Source organism: Nicotiana tomentosiformis, chromosome 10 (assembly GCF_000390325.3).
Source record: "Nicotiana tomentosiformis chromosome 10, ASM39032v3, whole genome shotgun sequence".
Lineage (NCBI taxonomy): Eukaryota > Viridiplantae > Streptophyta > Magnoliopsida > Solanales > Solanaceae > Nicotiana > Nicotiana tomentosiformis.
This window is the reverse complement of record NC_090821.1, coordinates 24,393,979-24,416,159: the sequence shown is the minus strand read 5'-3', so window position 1 is coordinate 24,416,159 and position 22,181 is coordinate 24,393,979. Positions and strand designations below refer to the sequence as shown.

The 22,181-nt window shown below is 32.4% G+C and overlaps 2 protein-coding genes across 2 annotated transcripts; both read left to right on the top strand.

Annotated features, from left to right (window-relative positions):
- Nucleotides 1-5,958: 5,958 nt before the first annotated feature.
- On the top strand, nucleotides 5,959-6,633 carry LOC138899888 (uncharacterized). The gene has a single exon (XM_070186585.1). The coding sequence runs from the start codon at nucleotides 5,959-5,961 to the stop codon at nucleotides 6,631-6,633; it is 675 nt and encodes a 224-aa protein (XP_070042686.1).
- A 13,859-nt stretch (nucleotides 6,634-20,492) lies between these two features.
- Nucleotides 20,493-21,600, top strand: LOC138899887 (uncharacterized). The gene is made up of 3 exons (XM_070186584.1): nucleotides 20,493-20,959; nucleotides 21,016-21,146; nucleotides 21,374-21,600. The coding sequence occupies exons 1-3, from the start codon at nucleotides 20,493-20,495 to the stop codon at nucleotides 21,598-21,600; spliced, it is 825 nt and encodes a 274-aa protein (XP_070042685.1).
- Nucleotides 21,601-22,181: the final 581 nt, after the last annotated feature.

The window sequence follows — 22,181 nt, the reverse complement described above, 5'->3', positions numbered from 1 at the left end:
AGTAGATACTAAGAACGGCTCATGAAGTTTTTATTCTATCCCAAATTCCATGGAAACATAAGGAGTGACATACAATAATGTAGAACCGGGATCTATAAGAGCATACACATCATGAGATTGTATGGTCAACATACGTATGAAAATATCTGGATAAGTGTCTAAACTCTAGTGGCCCAACATGGCATAGAATCTACTAGGTCCTCTTGGACCCTATGTACCACCTCTAGCTGCACCACACCCTACGAGTGTCGGAGTACCTAGAGCTGGGGAAGGTGCTGTAAAAGTAGTAACCGCTGAATTGGTTGGCTGCACCACAACCCTACAAGCATTCTATCGAGATGAAGGGTAGTCTCTATGAACGTAACCGCTAAGACTGCACCCGTAGCACACACCCGAGCCAATGCAGCTTATTCCTGGATGCTTCCTCCCACACTTAGAACATATGGGCCTCTACTGTGGCTTGAGACTCTCACCTGACTGAATATGCTGATAAGGTCCCATACTACCCTAGTTTGGCTTGATATGGCCCCATTGTTGCTGACTAGGCTCTGATAGTGGTGCACTAGTTGAAGACTGAGAAACTAGATGTGACAGACCAGATGACTCTCTCCTAAACAATGCCTTTCCACCACTACCACCACTGAATAAACCACCAAAGTTTCCCACGAACCAGGCCTTCTTGTTACTATCTCGTTTTATCCTACTTTTAAACTTTCGGGTCTCTGTGGCGTGAGATAATGCCACCGTCATCCTATAAGTCATATTAGAATTCTAGCCGGCGGTAGAAACCTCATTGATAACCAATGTACTAAGGTCTTGCACAAATCGGCGCACCCTAGCCTCCAAAGTGGGCAACATGAAGAGAGCATACCTTCAAAGATTCACAAAATTCAGGTGGTAATTCCGCACACTCATGTTTCCTTGCTTCAAATTCTCGAACTCGGTGGCTCGGCTTCCCTGGTCTCAGTAGGTAATAAATAATCAATAAAGGCATTCGTGAACTCATTCCACATTTCCAGAGGGTCACCTTCCTTGCGCGACTCTTCCCACAACTCATACCAAGTATACAACACTTCCTTCAGGCAATAAGAGGCCAATTCCATTGCGTATGTCTCAGTGGCATGCACCACACGAATGGTCTTGTGCATATCATCAATAAACTCCTGTGGCTCCTCCTCGAGCTTAGTACCCGTGAACACGAGAGGATCTAACCGGAGGAATCTCTTCACTCTAAAACTAGCTAAATCCCCTTGGTGACTGGAGGAAGTAGATATAGCATTCAATCTCTAAGCTTGGGAAGCCATTATCTGAGTCAACAATTGGATGACTCCCCTAAGGTCTCCAACAGAAGAACTAGGACAGGCGGATGAAGCTGGAGGTAGAGCTAGTGTATCAATTTGTTGAGGCATCTATTCATTCTTGGTCAGAATCTCAGCATGATTACTAGAAGTAGGAGGTGGTGTAGTTGGGTAGTGCCTTCACCCCTTGGGTTCTCACCCACAACACCATGCACTATATTAACTGCCACTCTTGGGGTGGAATCGGCCCTTTGGCTACTCTTTACCTTTTTCCCAGGCACCATGTACTGAAAATTAGAACAAAGCACGAGTTAAAAGGGCAGTCTTATGATTAATCTCTATCAAACGATCTAGAGAACCAAAGAAAGGTGACATTCCTAAATGCCCAAGTAGCCTCCTAATAATAGATGTGGTCGACTTCATACTGATAAGAATGACTCAACTAGACATGGATCCGAGATATCCTAGGACACATTAAACTTCGGGGCCCAACCAAAGTAACACAATCAAGAAAGCCTACTTGGAGTCTACTCTCTTCCCTTATCCATAAGTGATTTAAGAAGAATTAACATGATATAGTAAATTGGGAAGATAAGGATGCACAACACTTATTTTCATTAATTAAGAAATTTCATTGATAGATGACAAAATAATAAAAATCCTTAGCTTACAAGTGGGAGTAAATGACCAAACTAGCATATATAGTTCTCTCCATAGTAACATGACCCACAGTGTGTCTACGGAGCCTCTAGACTAATATGAGAAAATATGGAAGTGTCGATGACAAAGCCCTAGCTATACCTCAAAATATAATGTACTAGGATCAAAATAATAGAAGACCCCGATATACAGTAGGGCTTACCAAATTAGTTGAGAATATGGTACACACCTATCGAGAATCGATGCCACTTGCTGAGGTACCACCTGCATCCATTAAAGATACAGCGTCCCTGAAAAAAGGCGACGTTAGTAGATATGGAGTATAACTAGTAGGTAGAGCTATGTATCCTCACATGGAATAGAATACCGATATAAGGAGAGGGGGACATGGAAGTAGTAAGAAAATGAAAAGTATTTAAAAATGCCTAGTTAAAACATAAACAATCTTCAAAAAAGCATTAACTACCATGTGCGCAGCATGGCGTCTGATATCGGCCCGATCGACTAAGCCATCTCACCACAATTCCATGTGGATCAATGTGTCTATGATAGAAATATAATACATCATACCAATATTTGGGAATAATCTGAAAATGGTGCGAAAGGTACTTGTCCCAACCAACTCTTACACCGGCACACATAGTTTCAGGTATAGGCCTTTCAACCTACACCTTATCGGTTACACAACAATACTTCATTCATAGAAATTTGTAAAACCTTTTCTTTCCATTGACCCTTAGGTCGTACATACATCATATTTAATTAGAAAAATTCCCACATTTCATCTTTCATACTTTCACTTTCCATGGTTTATCATAAAACCTCGAAGGTAATTTAAAACATTGGAGAATATAGTACCAAAACATGAGTATGTAAGAGCTGAAAACACATTAAAACCTTTCCACAAGGAAAACATAGAGATTTCCTTTGAAATATGAATTTACTTCATAAGTATTTGAAAGATCAAACATACTTGAAATATTTTCCAAAGAAAAGCATAACTATGGCAATTAAATTATGACCTGAGTGAATATCATGTTTATATAGATTTCTTGAGAAACAAAACCCTACCAAGAGCTCTGGCGAGTGGAGATTGTGACGATTGAAACTCGAAGCTTGAGCAGCTCTTCAATGGCCGCTCAGGCCACTGGCCAGCCTTTTATGGAGGTTGGTCACTCATCTGCACCACCTATGCAACCCCACCAAACATCTACAACCCCAAACTCGATCCAAAACTATGCACAATTAGTAAAACATAGTTCATTAAATGCTGCCATGCAGACGTTGCCCAGTGTAGCCCTAAAACCAATCGAATATCTTCATCGTGAACCCATTGTACATTTGAAGAAGACAAAGGTGAGGTAATCCATTATGCAACAAGGACTCCAACTTGCTGTTCTTGGCAAGTTCTCATATGGGAAGCCTATTATGTAGGAGTTACGTAAAGCTATTCCTCTCAATGTGAACTAAAAGGTTGTTGCTTGCCTTTTATTTGAAGGCACAAGATGATATGTCGCATATGAGGTATACCAAATGGAGCCCATGGTGGAAACCTAATGAAGAGACCCCAATTGCTATAGCTTGGATTTCGTTCTTAGACTTGCCTTCTAACTTTTTTGGTAAGGATTTTGTATTTTCTTTAGCTAGGGCAGTTGGTAAACCATTACATGTAGACATGGAAACTCAAAATGGTACAAGACCAAGTTGTGCTAAGGTTAAAGTTGAGGTGAATTTATTACCCATTTTTTCACAAAGAATTGAGATTGTGAAGGAGGAAGATGAAACTGGCCCCGAGCAATAATAGTGGATCAAAATTAAGTACGATTATATTCCTAAATACTGCAAATCCTGTAAGAAGCAAGGCCATAATGAGCAAGAATGCTGGGTGATTAATCCGGAATTACACAAAAAACATGAGGGTGTTGTTGATGATCAAGTCAAGGAGAAGAATATTATAGTGCAAAGTAATATTAGTGGAACTGCTACAGCTTCTACGAAGATCTTAACAAGTGGAAAAGTTATGGGTAATCTAGTGCCAAATGCTACAAGGAATGAGTGGATGCAAAGAAGGAAGAATAAGTATCAAAGAGATAGTAGAGGATAGATAATTGATGAGACTGGGAGTGGTGAAGTTATGCACTCAAAGGAGAAGAAGGAGGTTAAAGGAAAGGAACCAACTGGTAAAATTGGACGGGGCTGGGAAAGAAAAATCTGATGTACCAGTGCAAACGAGTAACAAGTTTTTCTTGTTAAAAGAAGGTGAGATCAAAGTATTAAAACAAGTAAAGAAGGAAGCGGTGGAAAAAGTGTTAAACAAGGAACAGAATGAGGTTAAAAGGCTAATCCTACGCCTACTACGAAAGGGTCTTAATGACGGCAGGTTCACCAAATATGGCAAAAGAAATTTTTAGTCCTAGTCTTATTGGGATGGGGATAGATGAGGCAAATAAGAAGGAATCCACAATTGAGTGGGTTCACAGAAGATTTGGCACAGGTAAGAGGAATTGAGGGAGATGAATGTAACAGTTAACCATTCTTGCCAGGAAATTCCATCGCAAACTTATGATGACTCTAAGGAGCATGGGACTAATATTGAGGTTTGTTCTGGTACAAGTTTGTGGAGTTAAGAGGTAAAGATTATGGAGAATGATACAAATGCAAACTTGAGTCCCAAAAGCAAAGAAGAAAGTCATAACAAGCAAGCAGATTTGGCATCAAGTTTGAGCCCTAAGTCTACAGTAAACCCTAGGAATTCCAAACCTAGGGTTGAAGATGGGGAAGGGGCTGGACAACCAACAGCTGACCCAAAAGTTGGAGTAGGTCAAGATACAAATATATAGGATAGTTTCACATGTGGCTCGAAGATTAAATCCTCACCTAAGAAGAACACCAATAGAACTGTAAATCCTAGGGGTACTGTCCAGGTGTTGGCCATCATTAGAAGTGATCCGGTGGAGTTTTCAGCTGGGAATCAATATGAAAAGGTTCAAGATGATTTAATTGAGCATACATATATGTCTCTTGATCAAACATCTGCTGCGAAGGTGTCACAAGGCAATGGAACAGTAATTACTGCGTTTGATTCTACAGTGAACCCTAGTTTGATTCTACAGTGAACCTAGGGAGATTAATGTTGGAATATTGAAAGAGGGTACAAGGATGTCAACTGACCAAATTTATTTGGTTCCTAATGCTAGCAATATGAAATCTAGGCAAAGTAATACTGCTTTACAACTAGCAGTTGCTACTATTGAGGATCCTGGACTTTTAGCTGGGAAAAATTTTAGTGTAACAAGTGGAATCTTAGCTAAAGGAATTATGATTAACAACATGGGTCAAAGGGAATTGGGAATGATTACCAAAAATCATGAACCAAATCCTTTAGCCCTACAGGTGGTTGATGATGCACAAGGTGAAGAGGAAGACTTGGGGGAGGACATAGAGGAGGAATCTACTACTGCTAATTTTAAACAAGTAGCAAAAGATGGTGATATATCTCCCAAGAGTGTGGACAAGAGGAAATCAACTGGAAAACCTACAAGAAAATAAAATAAAGGCATCGAGGAGAGTGTAGCTCAAAGGGTGAAACCAAAGGGGAGTGTGGTCTCTACTTCCAAATAATCTCATGGATAATGCGTTAATGTGGAATGTGAGGTCGATTAACACACAAAAAGCTTTCAATAGGTTGCTTAACCTACATAAAAAGTACAAGTTTTACCTGATGTGGTTGATGGAATCTTGGCAAGACATAAACAAGCTGGAGGAGTATAGAAGAAAACTGGGGATCCATGCTGCCTATGCTAATGTAAATGGCAAGATAGGGCTTTTGTTGATGAAAAATATTGATGTAGACATTGTGATGGATATGGAACAACAAATGACATTGAAGTTGTTTCATAGGAATTTGAATAAGGAACTATATGTGACATTAGTATATGCCAAATGTGATACTATAGAATGAATTGAGCTTTGGGATTCCATGTATCATTTAGCCTCAGATATGGAATCCCCTTGGCTTGTTGGAAGGGATTTCAATGTGATTTTATTCGAGGAGGAGAAATATGGGGTCCTTCTAGTTTATTTGACTGAAGTAGAAGATTTTGCACATTGTGTGGACACATGTGCACTGTATGATCTTGGCTTCAAAGGGAGCCTGTATATTTGGTGGAATGGAAGGTTTGATATCGATTGCATCTTTAAGAGGCTTGATAGGTTCTTGGAAAATCAACAGTTCTTTGATTTGTTCCGAGCGTTAGAAGTTGTGCACCTTATCAAGTATGGTTCAGACCATGCTCCTCTCTTATTGTCATGTAATATTGACACTGTCCAAATTAAGAAACCCTTCAAGTTTCTCAATTTTTGGACCAATCATGAGTCTTTTCTGAATCTAGTGAAGGAAAATTGGGAAGCTGACTCTATGGGGAATCCATTCATCATATTCCAAAGCAAATTCAAGAAGGTGAAGTCAGCACTGGCAGCCTGGAGCAAGGAGACTTTTGGGGGTATATTCAAACAAATTGCAGCATTGGAGGATGTTATTAAGGTACACGATATTGAGTTTGAATTAAATCCAACAGTTCAGAATAGGACTAAGCTGCACAAAGTAGAAGGTGATCTTACAAGATATTATCATCTAGAAGAAGGATTTTGGAGGCAAAAGGCTAGTATGCAATAGTTTAAAGATGGTAATAGGAATACTAAATTTTTTCATGCTCATGTGAGAGGCAAGAGGAAGAGGCTACAACTGTCCATAATTCTGGACAAAAATAATAATTGGCTGGACACACAAGAAGACATGGTAAGGGAAGCAGTTGAGTTTTTCCAAGATCAATTCATAGAGGAAAGAATACCTACCAACTTTGACATTATTCAGCATGCCCCTAAGTTGGTGTCTAATGAACAAAATGCAAAATTCTGGCAAGAACCAACCATGGAGGAGGTTAAAGCAGCTATTTTTGGGTTGAATGGTGATAGTATCAGTGGTCCAGATAGATTCACTGGACAATTCTATCAAGCTAGTTGGGAAGTTATAGGTGAGGACATCCTTAACATGGTGAGAGCTTTGTTTAATGGTGCAGAATTACCAAGGTTCATCACTCACACAAATCTTATCTTGCTTCCAAAGAAGAAGAATGTTTCAACATTTTCTGATATGAGGCCAATCAATTTGAGTAACTTCTCAAACAAGATCATATCTAGAGTGATCCATGAGAGGTTAGTTGAGCTTCTACCTTCACTAATCTCTCCTAATCAGGCTGGCTTTGTTAAGGGAAGGAGCATAGTGGAAAATATCTTTCTTACTCAGGAGATCATAACTGACATAAGATTGAGAGGGAAGCCAGCCAATGTGGCAATCAAATTGGACATGGAAAAGGCTTATGATAGAGTGTCGTGGTTGTTTTTGACAAAGGTGTTGAGGAAAATGGGGTTTGGAGAGATCTTCATTGATATGATATTCAGATTAGTGTCCAATAACTGGTACTCAATTCTATTGAATGGGCAATTGTATTGTTAAAGGTATCCCTCCAATAATTATTTCTTTTTCTGTTATTTCTTCATTTATTATTAATTCTTTAGGTAATTCAGGGCATAATTGTTCACTAGTTATTATTTCAGTTTCTGTTACTAATTCTCTTGTAATATAGTTTTCTTCTTGTCCTGTATTTATTAATATTTGATATTTTCTTTGTTCCATAATTCCAGTTATATAGTAGTTATATGTAGTGTTTCTTATTAAATTTTTTGGGATTATATATTCTCTTCTTGATGTACTTATTCTTGATGATGTTGGTGTTTCATAAGTTAATTGGTTTGGTATACTTGATGTACTTAATCTTTCTTTTACTATTTCTAAATCTTCTTCCATGTCAATTTCTTTATAACTATATTCATTATTGTCAATAACTGTAACTATTCTTTCAAACGGGTTTTCTATTTTGATTTTATTAATTTTATTTTTTGCTGCTATTTTATGTTTTGTTGTTAAGACGTATAGATTTTTACATCTAGCTGTAAATATTTTACTTCCAGGTGTTAATTCTATTCCTGACATTTTTCAGTATAGTACTAATGATTTATCTATATTCTTATCGTTTATTGCTATTGAATAGTTGGCACTTATTATGAATTTGAATTTTTGATATATGAGATTTTCTTTTATTGCACTTATTATGCTTTTTTCTATAGGTTGAATTATTCTATCATCTGCTAAATATATTTCTATAGGGGTATCTATTCCTTCCCTGAAACATGCTTTTATTAGTATTTCAGTTCCTCCTAGGTGTACATATTTAATTGGGTTTTTTGCTTTTATATCTTGTATTTCTTTGTTTATTATTCTTTTATTTATTATTGGTATTTTAGCTTTTCCTTTTGTATATTTACAGTCAATTATATGTTCTTTTTGGCTAACCACATAATATTCTTCTTTTTGTCTTTTAAACCAATTTTTTTATCGAAGGTACTTCAAATATTTTTTCAACACTGAGGTCTAATTCTTTTCCTTTTATTTGTTCAAATATACTATTATCAAATATAATCTTTTGTACTGAGGGTTCTTCATCTTTATATTCTTCTCGTGTTATTACTTTTATTTCTTTTTCAGTCATTAGATTTCATCATCTTCCTTAGTTATTTCATTTTCTATTTCATCTTCTATATCTGATATTTCATATATACTATCTTCACTATCTAGTTCATAATCTATATATTCCATTTGCATATATTCTTCATCATCAATTATGATTTCGGTTATTTGTTTTTTCTTTGGGTTTCTAGGTGCTTTACAGTCTTTAGCTATATGTCCTAATTTTCCACAGTTATAGCAAGTACATTCTGTTAGTTTCTTTTTTGGTCTAAATGATCTTTTATTCTAGTAATTTTTTACATAATATCTTTTTCTTGGTCTTTTATTTTTATATTTTGATTTATATTTATTATATTTCTTTGTTTTCCATTTTTTATTATTTATTATATTTATCTGTATTATCTGTACATCCAAATTGTGGTGATGTTTTGTTTTTACAACGTCTTAAGTTTTTTATTAATGTTTTTTCTATTTTTGTTTCTTCTTTATATTTTTCACATATTTGTACAAACCATTGTTGTAGAAATTTTATTCTAGCTCCTAAATTATCTGTTAATCCTGCTTCATTCCAATCTTTTATTATTTTAGAGTTAAAAGGTTCTGGTAATTTTGTGAAATATAGTTTTCTTATTTCTTTGTTTTCTTCTGTATTATATGTTCCTTTATAATAATATTCCCTAAATGCACAAGTATATTCGTCTATATAGCACATATTACATATTGCTAATTTTGTTATCAGATTTCTACTTGTTTATTTTTCTTTATTTTGTTCTTCAATTTCTGTAGTCATACTACTAAATTCGTTTCTTATGGCTATTTCATATTTGTATAATATTTCTATATTTGTTGTTGCTATTTCACCATTAAATTTTTTATTACTTCTTAAGGTATCTATACTTTCTCTAGTTAAATTGTGTAACCATAATTTTACTGTTCCTATGAGTGTTCTTTCTATATATACCCAGAGTTTCTGTCATTCCTATTTTATTATCTACTAATTATTTAGATACATATCCCATCCATAGTTGGATTGTTTTATTTATATCTGCTACGCAATCTAAATCTAAAAAGTTATATTGTTCTGATATTGGTTTTGGTGTCCATTTTTTATTTAATCTACTATCCCATAGTGTATTATATCTATCATGTTGTTCATAATTAGCTGTATAATAATTTGGGTATAATCCTTTTGGATTTTTTACACCTGATGTACTAGGTTTTTCATCCATATTTACATCTCCTGTATTTACTTCTATATTTTTTGTTTTTTCTATACTTTCTAAAAGTTCTGTATATGTTTCACTTATTTCACTTGATTCTGACTCTTGGTCATCTATATTGTTATCTATTTCTTCAATTCTGGGAGTTTCTTCTGTTTGTAATATTTGTTTAAATTTATTTATTTCATCTGTTTGTAATATTTGTTTAAATTTATTTATTTCATCTGTTAATTCTATTTCTTTATTTTTTTCTCTTTGTTTATTTTCATAAAGTGCTTTTAACATGTTTAACTCTTTTTCTAGTGCTATAATTTTTGTGTTTTTTATTTCTTCTAATTGTTGTATTTCCTTATTTGCTTGATTTTTAATAATTTCAATTTCTTTTTTCTTATCGATTTCTTCATTTTCTTTACTTATTCTTGTCATAGCTGTCAGACTATCTTCTAATCTTGCTGTTTCTTTTTCTATCATTAGATATAATTGATCTCCTATTTTTTTATATCTTCTGCCTAAATTTGAAAATATTATTTTTATTTTCAATCCATCTTGGTTTTCATATGTCTTTTCATCTACAGCAAATTCTTCTTTGTTCATTTTTAATCTATAGCTCTAATACCATTTTGAAGGTCCTTATTGTTTTCATTTATAATTTAATCAGATGAGAAAGCTTTCTCATAAAATTCTCTTTGTAGTGGGATTATTCTAATTATTTCTGATATACATTCTAATACATATTCTATGTATTCTATATCTTGGGTTCTTTGATATTGTTCTATATTATCTTTTACTAGGGTTTTTAGTAAATTTATATTATCTGTAGTTTGTTGCCAGTATTGTAGATATGTATGATTCATTATATGTTATCAAAATATAGACCTAGTTCATATAAGTCTGTTTCTGGTATAATTAGTTCTGTCTAGTTTTGATTCATTATTTCTGTTATTTCAAAACTAATTAGTTTTTCATAGATTATTCTTCTTACATCATTATTAATGGTTTTTAGTATATATAGTATAAGTATTTTATAACTAATATCGTCATCTATTAAGTAAGTGTTCATCTTATCATATGATTTGCTAAACATATTCCTTTTAATCTCTATGTTTATTATCCTTATTCATCATATTATAATAAGTTATTTTAATCACCTTTTCTGGTCACTACCATGATTTTCTGCTTCAATCAGTTACCCTAACAGCGCTTCAACTCTTGTTTACTCCCCTAAACGGCCTTCTGCCTACCGGTTTCAACTTTAGGATGCATAGTCTGGGCTTACCTATTCTTAGCATATTTTCATGGCAAACTTACTCAAGATGATTTCTATAACAGTATTATTATATGATGGATAATTATAATCTACATGTATGAGATTATCAGGAATATAATGAATTAGCTACTCATAGTTATAATATGACATACCTGGTTTTGTATGTTCCTGATGTCTTCTTGTTGATTTATAGTTTTCATATTTTCTTGTTGATCCTTAGCTTCTTGATTCATAGCTTTCCTTTAGCTTTCCTGTATTTTCTGTATTTTGTATTTTAGAGAGAAGAGAGAAAAGAGAGAAGCCCTTGGATGCTAATGTGCAGCCTATCTTATTTCATAAACGAAAGGCTTATTTAAAGATTACAAAATGACTTTTACTATTCATGAACGACCTTTACTGTTCATGAAACTGACTCTTGACTCTTACTATTCATGAACGACCTTTACTGTTCATGAAATCTGACTCTTGACTCTTACTATTCATGAACGACCTTTACTGTTCATGAAACTGACTCTTGACTCTTACTATTCATGAACGACCTTTACTGTTCATGAAACTGACTCTTACTATTTACTTTACGACTTTTACAAAAAACAAAATAACATAAAGAAAAGAAAAGATTCTAATATATCTTTCATATTATTTTGTCTGCCATATTTCTTTGTCGTCTAGCTTGTCGTCTTCTTCTTCAGTAATCTTCTTCTTGTTTATTCCAGTTGTACGTCTGGAACAATATTATCTTCTCCTTTGCATTTTGAGTATATGTGGTCTGGATATTTGTGACTGATTAACTTGCAGTATCTTGTTAATAATTCTGGAGAAATAAAATTTGTCCTTATAGCTCTTGTGGTTGTAGATTGTCCTGGCTTCAAAATACTTAAGACCCATTGTCTTAATTCTTCCATATCTGGTTCTCGTATTTCTCTGCAATTTGAATATATCATTGTCTGTTCTCTTGAATAATAACTCCAAATAGCATTCTGGTTTAGGTAGTTGTTTGCTAGTTCATTTAGTATAGTGGATATTCCGATAATCCTTTTATTTGCATAAAAGTCTGGAATATTTATTTTTTCTATCTCTTCTTGTTCTTCTATTTTTTCTGGTACGAGCATCTCTCTTGTAAGTCCGATCTTGATAACTTGTATGATAGGTTTTATTTCTTTATATAGTATTTCTGCTGTAGCTGAATAAAATCTTATATAGAACAATGTTCCTTTGGTTATCCTTTTGTATTGCATAAATGCTCTGTATAATTCTGGTATGGTAGCTATCTCTTGTCCTGTTTGTGTGTATACTGTATCTAGTAATCCGTAATTGTAGCAAGTGGCTACTAGTTTTGCATTTGTATTTGGTAGTGCTATTAGTTTATTATATCTTATTAGATAATGAGTAATATAATCTTCATTTGGATTTTGGGTAGTTTGGGATCTTGGATTTTTGTTTAGGAAGTTTTGTATTTTGTATATGTTGTCTATATATGTACGGGTTATATGGTTGTATGTCTTTTTGGCTTGGTTCAGGCTTTCTTTGTAGGTGTTTATTTGTGGTGGTAGGAATATTTCTTTCTGAGTATTTTGGATATTTTTCTGTATGAATGGTTTTGAAAATAGATTGTTCATATTTGTATTTGTATATCTAGGTTTAATTTCTTCCTTCTTCTTTGCAGATAAACTGCTAGCTGTGCTACTTCCTGCAACTGCATTTAACAAACTGTTATGAGTTTTTAGGTGTTTCTCAACGTCACCTTCTAGCTCTGGAATTTTAGAGACTTCCGATCGTCTTATCTCCGCATTTTTCAAGTCATGCTGCTGACCACTAGCTGTTTTCTTTATTATCTGTATCTCTTCTTCTATGCTTTCCACTTTTTTACAAAGTGTAGTCATAGCTAAGAGTAGATTTTCCATTGTATTATCTGGTTCAGTTTGGGTAGCTTTGTCTTGATAAGTAATCTGCAACAACATTCTTGTTAGTAGTGATTATTTCAATTGTAAATGTAAAGTTTAATATATTTAATACCAGTCTGCGTATTTCTTTTGTTGTAACTGAATCTTGTACTTTTCTGGTTATCCACCATTTAACTTGGGTGTTATCTGTTCTTACAATAAATCTGTTGTAAACTATATATGGTTCAAATGCTAATAAATATTTATATAATGCAAATAATTCTTTTCTATTTATCTCCCATTTTTCTTGTGCTTCCGTATAAGATCCTGAATAATACCTGCAATGATGTTCTATTTTTTCTTTATCATATTTATATTTAAAAACTCCTCCATAACTATGATTACTTGAATCTGTTTCTACAATATAAGTAAATTTCTTGTTTTCATCTGGGAAGTATAATTTTGGTAATTTTTTGCACAATATTTTGATCTTCCTTATTTGTTCCTTATCTTTTTCATCAAACCCATATTCTACATCCTTTTTTAGTTTTTTCTGTAAAGGTTTTAAGTTTTCTGCTAATTTGGGTATATATTCTCTTACTTGGTTTACTAGTCCTAAAAATGATTGTAATTTCTTTTTTGTATCTATGTTTTCATCAAGATTGATTATTTTTTGTACTATATGTGTTTGCATTTTCATTTCATTTTTATCTATTTATATTCCTAAAAATTCTATCTGATTCTTCATAATTTCTGCTTTGGTTTTGCTTAAGCTTATACCAGAGTTTTCTATAATATGTATGAATTTTTCTAATAATTTTATATGTTCATCTTGTGTTCTTGAATATAGTAATATATCATCTATATATACTATACAATTTTCTAGTTGGTTAAAATAATTATCCATAAAATGTTGGTATCTTCCTGGTGCATTTTTATATCCAAATGGTAAAACATTCCATTCATAAAATCCTTGTGGTACTGTAAATGCTGTTAGTTTTTTAGATTCATCTTCTAGTTTTAGATGGTAAAATCCTGATTTACAGTCAAATTTACTAAAGTAATTATATCCTTGGATTTGTCTTATTTTTAATATCTTATTAGGTATTGGGTAATTATATGTTTTAGTTTTTGCATTTAAGTTGCGGTAATCTATAACCATTCTACTTTTTCCTCTTTTTTGTTCACTATGTTTATTTACTATAAATGCTGGACTTGTATGTTTACTATTACTTTCTTGTATGTAATTGTTATCTAATAATTCTTTTATATGCATTTTGAATTCTGCCAAGTCATCAAAGTTATATTTTAAGGATTTTTGTGTTATTATACTATTTTCCTCGATTAGTTCTATTTTTATTTTTGTCTTATGTTTATTCCATCCTTGTAGAGGGTTATCATTATATAATTTTTTTAATTCATTCTGGATTATTTTTACTTTGTCTATTGTAAATATAATAATTTCTAATTGAGTAGTTATATTTTTACTTATATTTTCTAATTTTTGTGTGATTTTTTCATTTCCTCATATCCATTCTGTAGTTTTTCGTTGTTTATTATTTACTCTTTTTGCTCCTACTTTATTTTTACATGGTGTGGTAAACCACCAGTGTGTTCTTGTTATTATGTGTGGGTATAATTTGTCTAAAAATGGCATTCCTAGTAACATATCTTTCGTAGTGAATTCAAAGTTATATATTTCTTCTATAGTTAATATTTTATCCCATATTTGTATTTTTACATTTTTGGCTTTGTAGTTAATCATACTATCTTCATTATTAAATCCTGTTACTACCATAGGTGTTTTTAATTTTTCTCATTTATCTGTTGGTAAACAATTATATTTACATATATTAGCTTCTGCCCCTGTATCTATCATTGGTGTATAGTATCTATTATAATATCCTTCTACTATGATTTTTGCGAGTATATATATTTTCATTCTTCTGTTCTTTTTATTATTAGATGAGAAAGCTTTCTCATAAAATTCTCTTTGTAGTGGGATTATTCTAATTATTTCTGATATAATTATTTGTGATTATTCTCATATCTTGGGTTCTTTGATATTGTTCTATATTATCTTTTACTAAGGTTTTTAGTAAATTTATATTATCTGTAGTTTGTTGCCAGTATTGTAGATATGTATGATTCATTATATGTTATCAAAATATAGATCTAGTTCATATAAGTTTGTTTCTGGTATAATTAGTTCTGTCCAGTTTTGATTCATTATTTCTGTTATTTCAAAACTAATTAGTTTTTCATAGATTATTCTTCTTACATCATTATTAATGGTTTTTAGTATATATAGTATAAGTGTTTTATAACTAATATCGTCATCTATTAAGTGTTCATCTTATCATATGATTTGCTAAACATATTCCTTTTAATCTCTATGTTTATTATCCTTATTCATCATATTATAATAAGTTATTTTAATCACCTTTTCTGGTCACTACCATGATTTTCTGCTTCAATCAGTTACCCTAACAGCGCTTCAACTCTTGTTTACTCCCCTAAACGGCCTTCTGCCTACCGGTTTCAACTTTAGGATGCATAGTCTGGGCTTACCTATTCTTAGCATATTTTCATGGCAAACTTACTCAAGATGATTTCTATAACAGTATTATTATATGATGGATAATTATAATCTACATGTATGAGATTATCAGGAATATAATGAATTAGCTACTCATAGTTATAATATGACATACCTGGTTTTGTATGTTCCTGATGTCTTCTTGTTGATTTATAGTTTTCATATTTTCTTGTTGATCCTTAGCTTCTTGATTCATAGCTTTCCTTTAGCTTTCCTGTATTTTCTGTATTTTGTATTTTAGAGAGAAGAGAGAAAAGAGAGAAGCCCTTGGATGCTAATGTGCAGCCTATCTTATTTCATAAACGAAAGGCTTATTTAAAGATTACAAAATGACTTTTATTATTCATGAACGACCTTTACTGTTCATGAAACTGACTCTTGACTCTTACTATTCATGAACGACCTTTACTGTTCATGAAACTGACTCTTGACTCTTACTATTCATGAACAACCTTTACTGTTCATGAAACTGACTCTTACTATTTACTTTACGACTTTTACAAAAAACAAAATAACATAAAGAAAAGAAAAGAATCTAATATATCTTTCATATTATTTTGTCTGCCATATTTCTTTGTCGTCTAGCTTGTCGTCTTCTTCTTCAGTAATCTTCTTCTTGTTTATTCCAGTTGTACGTCTGGAACAATATTATCTTCTCCTTTGCATTTTGAGCATATGTGGTCTGGATATTTGTGACTGATTAACTTGCAGTATCTTGTTAATAATTCTGGAGAAATAAAATTTGTCCTTATAGCTCTTGTGGTTGTAGATTGTTCTGGCTTCAAAAGACTTAAGACCCATTGTCTTAATTCTTCCATATCTGGTTCTCGTATTTCTCTACAATTTGAATATATCATTGTCTGTTCTCTTGAATAATAACTCCAAATAGCATTCTGGTTTAGGTAGTTGTTTGCTAGTTCATTTAGTATAGTGGATATTCCGATAATCCTTTTATTTGCATAAAAGTCTGGAATATTTATTTTTTCTATCTCTTCTTGTTCTTCTATTTTTTCTAGTACGAGCATCTCTCTTGTAAGTCCGATCTTGATAATTTGTATGATAGGTTTTATTTTTTCATATAGTATTTCTACTGTAGCTGAATAAAATCTTATATAGAACAATGTTCCTTTGGTTATCCTTTTGTATTGCATAAATGCTCTGTATAATTCTGGTATGGTAGCTATCTCTTGTCCTTTTTGTGTGTATACTGTATCTAGTAATCCGTAATTGTAGCAAGTGGCTACTAGTTTTGCATTTGTATTTGGTAGTGCTATTAGTTTATTATATCCTGTTAGATAATGAGTAATATAATCTTCATCTGAATTTTGGGTAGTTTGGGATCTTGGATTTTTGTTTAGGAAGTTTTGTATTTTGTATATGTTGTCTATATATGTACGGGTTATATGGTTGTATGTCTTTTTGGCTTGGTTCAGGCTTTCTTTGTAGGTGTTTATTTGTGGTGGTAGGAATATTTCTTTCTGGGTATTTTGGATATTTTTCTGTATGAATGGTTTTGAAAATAGATTGTTCATATTTGTATTTGTATATCTAGGTTTAATTACTTTCTTGTATGTAATTGTTATCTAATAATTCTTTTATATGCATTTTGAATTTTGCCAAGTCATCAAAGTTATATTTTAAGGGTTTTTGTGTTATTATACTATTTTCCTCGATTAGTTCTATTTTTATTTTTGTCTTATGTTTATTCCATCCTTGTAGAGGGTTATCATTATATAATTTTTCTAATTCATTCTGGATTATTTTTACTTTGTCTATTGTAAATATAATAATTTCTAATTGAGTAGTTGTATTTTTACTTATATTTTCTAATTTTTGTGTGATTTTTTCATTTCCTCGTATCCATTCTGTAGTTTTTCGTTGTTTATTATTTACTCTTTTTGCTCCTACTTTACTTTTACATGGTGTGGTAAACCACCAGTGTGTTCTTGTTATTATGTGTGGGTATAATTTGTCTAAAAATGGCATTCCTAGTAACATATCTTTCGTAGTGAATTCAAAGTTATATATTTCTTCTATAGTTAATATTTTATCCCATATTTGTATTTTTACATTTTTGGCTTTGTAGTTAATCATACTACCTTCATTATTAAATCCTGTTACTATCATAGGTGTTTTTAATTTTTCCCATTTATCCGTTGGTAAACAATTATATTTACATATATTAGCTTCTGCCCCTGTATCTATCATTGGTGTATAGTATCTATTATAATATCCTTCTACTATGATTTTTGCGAGTATATATATTTTCATTCTTCTGTTCTTTTTATTATTATTTTCTTATCTTTGTATGTTATGGTTAATTGTTTATCTCCTAGGCTGTATGGTTTTACATTTTCTAACCATTTTATTCCTAGTGTAATATTTTCGTTTTCATTTTCTTGGTATATTTTAAATTGTATCGTTAAAGGTATTCCTCCAATAATTATTTCTTTTTCTGTTATTTCTTCATTTATTATTAATTCTGTAGGTAATTCAGGGCATAATTGTTCAGTAGTTATTATTTCAGTTTCTATTACTAATTCTTTTATAATATAGTTTTCTTCTTGTCCTGTATTTATTAATATTTGATATTTTTTTTGTTCCATAATTCCAGTTATATAGTAGTTATATGTAGTGTTTCTTATTAAATTTTTTGGGATTATATATTCTCTTCTTGATGTACTTATTCTTGATGATGTTGGTGTTTCATAGGTTAATTGGTTTGGTATACTTGATGTACTTAATCTTTCTTTTACTATTTCTAAATCTTCTTCCATGTCAATTTCTTTATAACTATATTCATTATTGTCAATAACTGTAACTATTCTTTCAAACGGGTTTTCTATTTTGATTTTATTAATTTTATTTTTTGCTGCTATTTTATGTTTTGTTGTTAAGACGTATAGATTTTTATATCTAGCTGTAAATATTTTACTTCCAGGTGTTAATTCTATTCTTGACATTTTCCAGTATAGTACTAATGATTTATCTATATTCTTATCGTTTATTGTTATTGAATAGTTGGCACTTATTATGAATTTGAATTTTTGATATATGAGATTTCCTTTTATTGCACTTATTATGCTTTTTTCTATAGGTTGAATTATTCTATCATCTGCTAAATATATTTCTATAGGGGTATCTATTCCTTCCCTGAAACATGCTTTTATTAGTATTTCAGTTCCTCCTAGGTGTACATATTTAATTGGGTTTTTTGCTTTTATATCTTGTATTTCTTTGTTTATTATTCTTTTGTTTATTATTGGTATTTTAGCTTTTCCTTTTGTATATTTACAGTCAATTATATGTTCTTTTTGGCTAACCACATAATATTCTTCTTTTTGTCTTTTAAACCAATTTTTTATCGTAGTTACTTCAAATATTTTTTCAACACTGAGGTCTAATTCTTTTCCTTTTATTTGTTCAAATATACTATTATCAAATATAATCTTTTGTTCTGAGGATTCTTCATCTTTATATTCTTCTCGTATTATTACTTTTATTTCTTTTTCAGTCATTAGATTTCATCATCTTCCTTAGTTATTTCATTTTCTATTTCATCTTCTATATCTGATATTTCATATATACTATCTTCACTATCTAGTTCATAATCTATATATTCCATCTGCATATATTCTTCATCATCAATTATGATTTCGGTTATTTGTTTTTTCTTTGGGTTTCTAGGTGCTTTACAGTCTTTAGCTATATGTCCTAATTTTCCACAGTTATAGCAAGTACATTCTGTTAGTTTCTTTTTTGGTCTAAATGATCTTTTATTCTAGTAATTTTTTACATAATATCTTTTTCTTGGTCTTTTATTTTTATATTTTGATTTATATTTATTATATTTCTTTGTTTTCCATTTTTTATTATATTTATTATATTTATCTGTATTATCTGTACATCCAAATTGTGGTGCTGTTTTGTTTTTACAACGTCTTAAGTTTTTTATTAATATTTTTTCTATTTTTGTTTCTTCTTTATATTTTTCACATATTTGTACAAACCATTGTTGTAGAAATTTTATTCTAGCTCCACAATTTGGATGTACAGATAATACAGATAAATATAATAAATATAATAAAAAATGAAAAACAAAGAAATATAATAAATATAAATCAAAATATAAAAATAAAAGACCAAGAAAAAGATATTATGTAAAAAATTACCAGAATAAAAGACCATTTAGACCAAAAAGTGCTTGGGAGAGCCTTGGATGCTTTTTTTTTGACAATCCAGATTTCATAGGCTTTGGCATGCCAAAGTGGAGCCAAAACATCAATTATCTATCCTATGCAGATGATACTATTATATTTTGTTCTTCTTATTACGGGGCAGTCCTGTTTATCATGAATGTATTGGGGGATTATAAGGCAGCTTCAGGGCAGAAAATCAACAAGGAAAAGTCTTCCTTTTATATGCACGAAAAGGCACCTACAGATGAAGTAAATACTGTCCATTTAATCACTGAGTTCCAAAGACAGTCTTTCCCATTCACTTACATGGGATGTCCAATATTCTATAGTAGAAGGAGGAAGAATTTCTATAAGAGCATTATTTTCAAAGTTCGGGAGAGGTTATCATCATGGGAGGGTAAGTTACTCTCAATTGGTGAAAGGGTTGTGTTCATTGCACATGTGTTAGAAAGCATGCCAATTCATCTCCTTTTAGTAGTGAATCCTCTAATATATGTGATCAACCAATTGCACAAGATGTTTGCTAGATTTTATTGGAGCAACTCAGGCAATGGAAGGGCAAGACACTAGGCTTCATGGGATAATCTTTGTTTACCTAAATATGAGGGAGGTCTTGGTTTTAGATCATTGCATGATGTATCCAAGGCATTATTTTCCAAGCTTTGGTGGAATTACAGAACAAACAATACTCTATGGAATACATTCATTAGAAATAAATATTGCAAGAAGATCAACGAATTAGTGGTGCCATGGAGGCAGTCATCTCGTGTGTAGAGGAAAATGCTTCAAATGTGGGATGAAGTGGAACACCAAGTGTGGTGTCAATTGAAGAGTGGTAACTCCTACTTCTGGTTTGATAATTGGACTGGATTTGGAGCTCTTTATCATGCTTCAGGTCCAGACCATTGGTGTGATGAATCCATAAAATATGTTGATGATGTGGTGGAGAATGGGGCATGGAATGAAGGGCTTTTGAGGAAGTTACTACCAGAGGAGTTAGCTGACCACATTTTTGATTCCATCACACCACCTTCAGATTACTCAATGAAGTATAAGCGTTGGCGGAAGCTGGAAACAAAAGGGAAATTTACAATGAAGTTTGCATGGCAATACATAAGGAAAAGAAGAGATGAAAGCAAGCTATACAGGTTCTTTTGGGTAAAGGGTGTGCCTTTCAAGATAAGATTTTTCATGTGGAGGTTGTGGAAGGCAAAACTACCATTAGATGATTGGTTCTTAAGGCTGGGGTACTTTAGAACCTCAAGACATTGCCTCATGTCTTTTTGACATCTCCAACTGCCAGATTTGTTTGGAACTACTTTGGTGCACCTGCAGGGATCAAAATAGAAGGGGAGCAGCTAGTACAAGTGATAAATGAGTGGTGGAATAAACCGGGGAACACAAGTTTGAAGGAAATCTATCAAGCTATGCCAGGTATGATTGTGTGGCATTTGTAGAAGAAAAGGAATTTAGGGCTGCATAGGAAGAATGTATCCTTTATAGGTTAATCTTTTAGATATCAACCTCGATACAAATATTTTTGAATGTGAGAAGGCTAGGCTTTAAGGGAGTTACCACTAACTGTCCAGATTTACATGAAAAGTTGCTAAATCATATCCCTAGATTGAGGTTCACTAAAGTTTTGTGGCAATTGCCTCCAGATGGATGGATTAAATGTAACACTGATGGGGCCTTTAGAGGGGAATTTGGAGGAGCTTCATATGGTGTTTGCATTAGGGATGGTATTGGAGATCTTATATATGCCCAGGCTGATGTAGTTGAAGAGGCAACCAATAATATTGCGGAAGCACAGGCCATTCTTGAAGCAGTCAGGTACATAATTCAAATGCAGTTTCCTCCATGTATAATTGAGACTGACTCTAGTTAGAACGAATGATAACACAAGGAAGGATAGTCATAAATCAATGAAAGTATCAGACAATACTAAAATATCAAATTAAGAGAAAGATAATTGTCAAATAAATTTCCATTATTTTTGGTTGGGAGATCTTAGCACCGATATACCACCGTGATTTTAGCACGGAGTACGATCTATGACCGATCGGCTAGGCCATCTTACCCGAAGACATCAACCACGATCACAATCACTATCACAGTTTCAATCATTATCTCGATAACAATTTTCAGCACAATCACCACCATTTGTGCGGCATGGCATCCGATAACGACCCGACCGGCTAGGCCGTCTCACCAAAATATCGTGTGGATCGACATCACCCTTTTCTAGCAATCATCTCATCCTAATAAAGGAGAATATTTCATCACATCAAACTCGTCCCAAATGAGGGGAATAATTACAACTCATTCCTACACTGTCATGTGTAATTTCGGGGTTAGGCTATTTCAACCTACCCTTCCTCAGTGATTAACGATACTCCCAAAGTGTTTGTTATTAAAAAGGATTCACAACTCATTTCAACATCTTTTAAATGTTTCTTAGTTTCATTG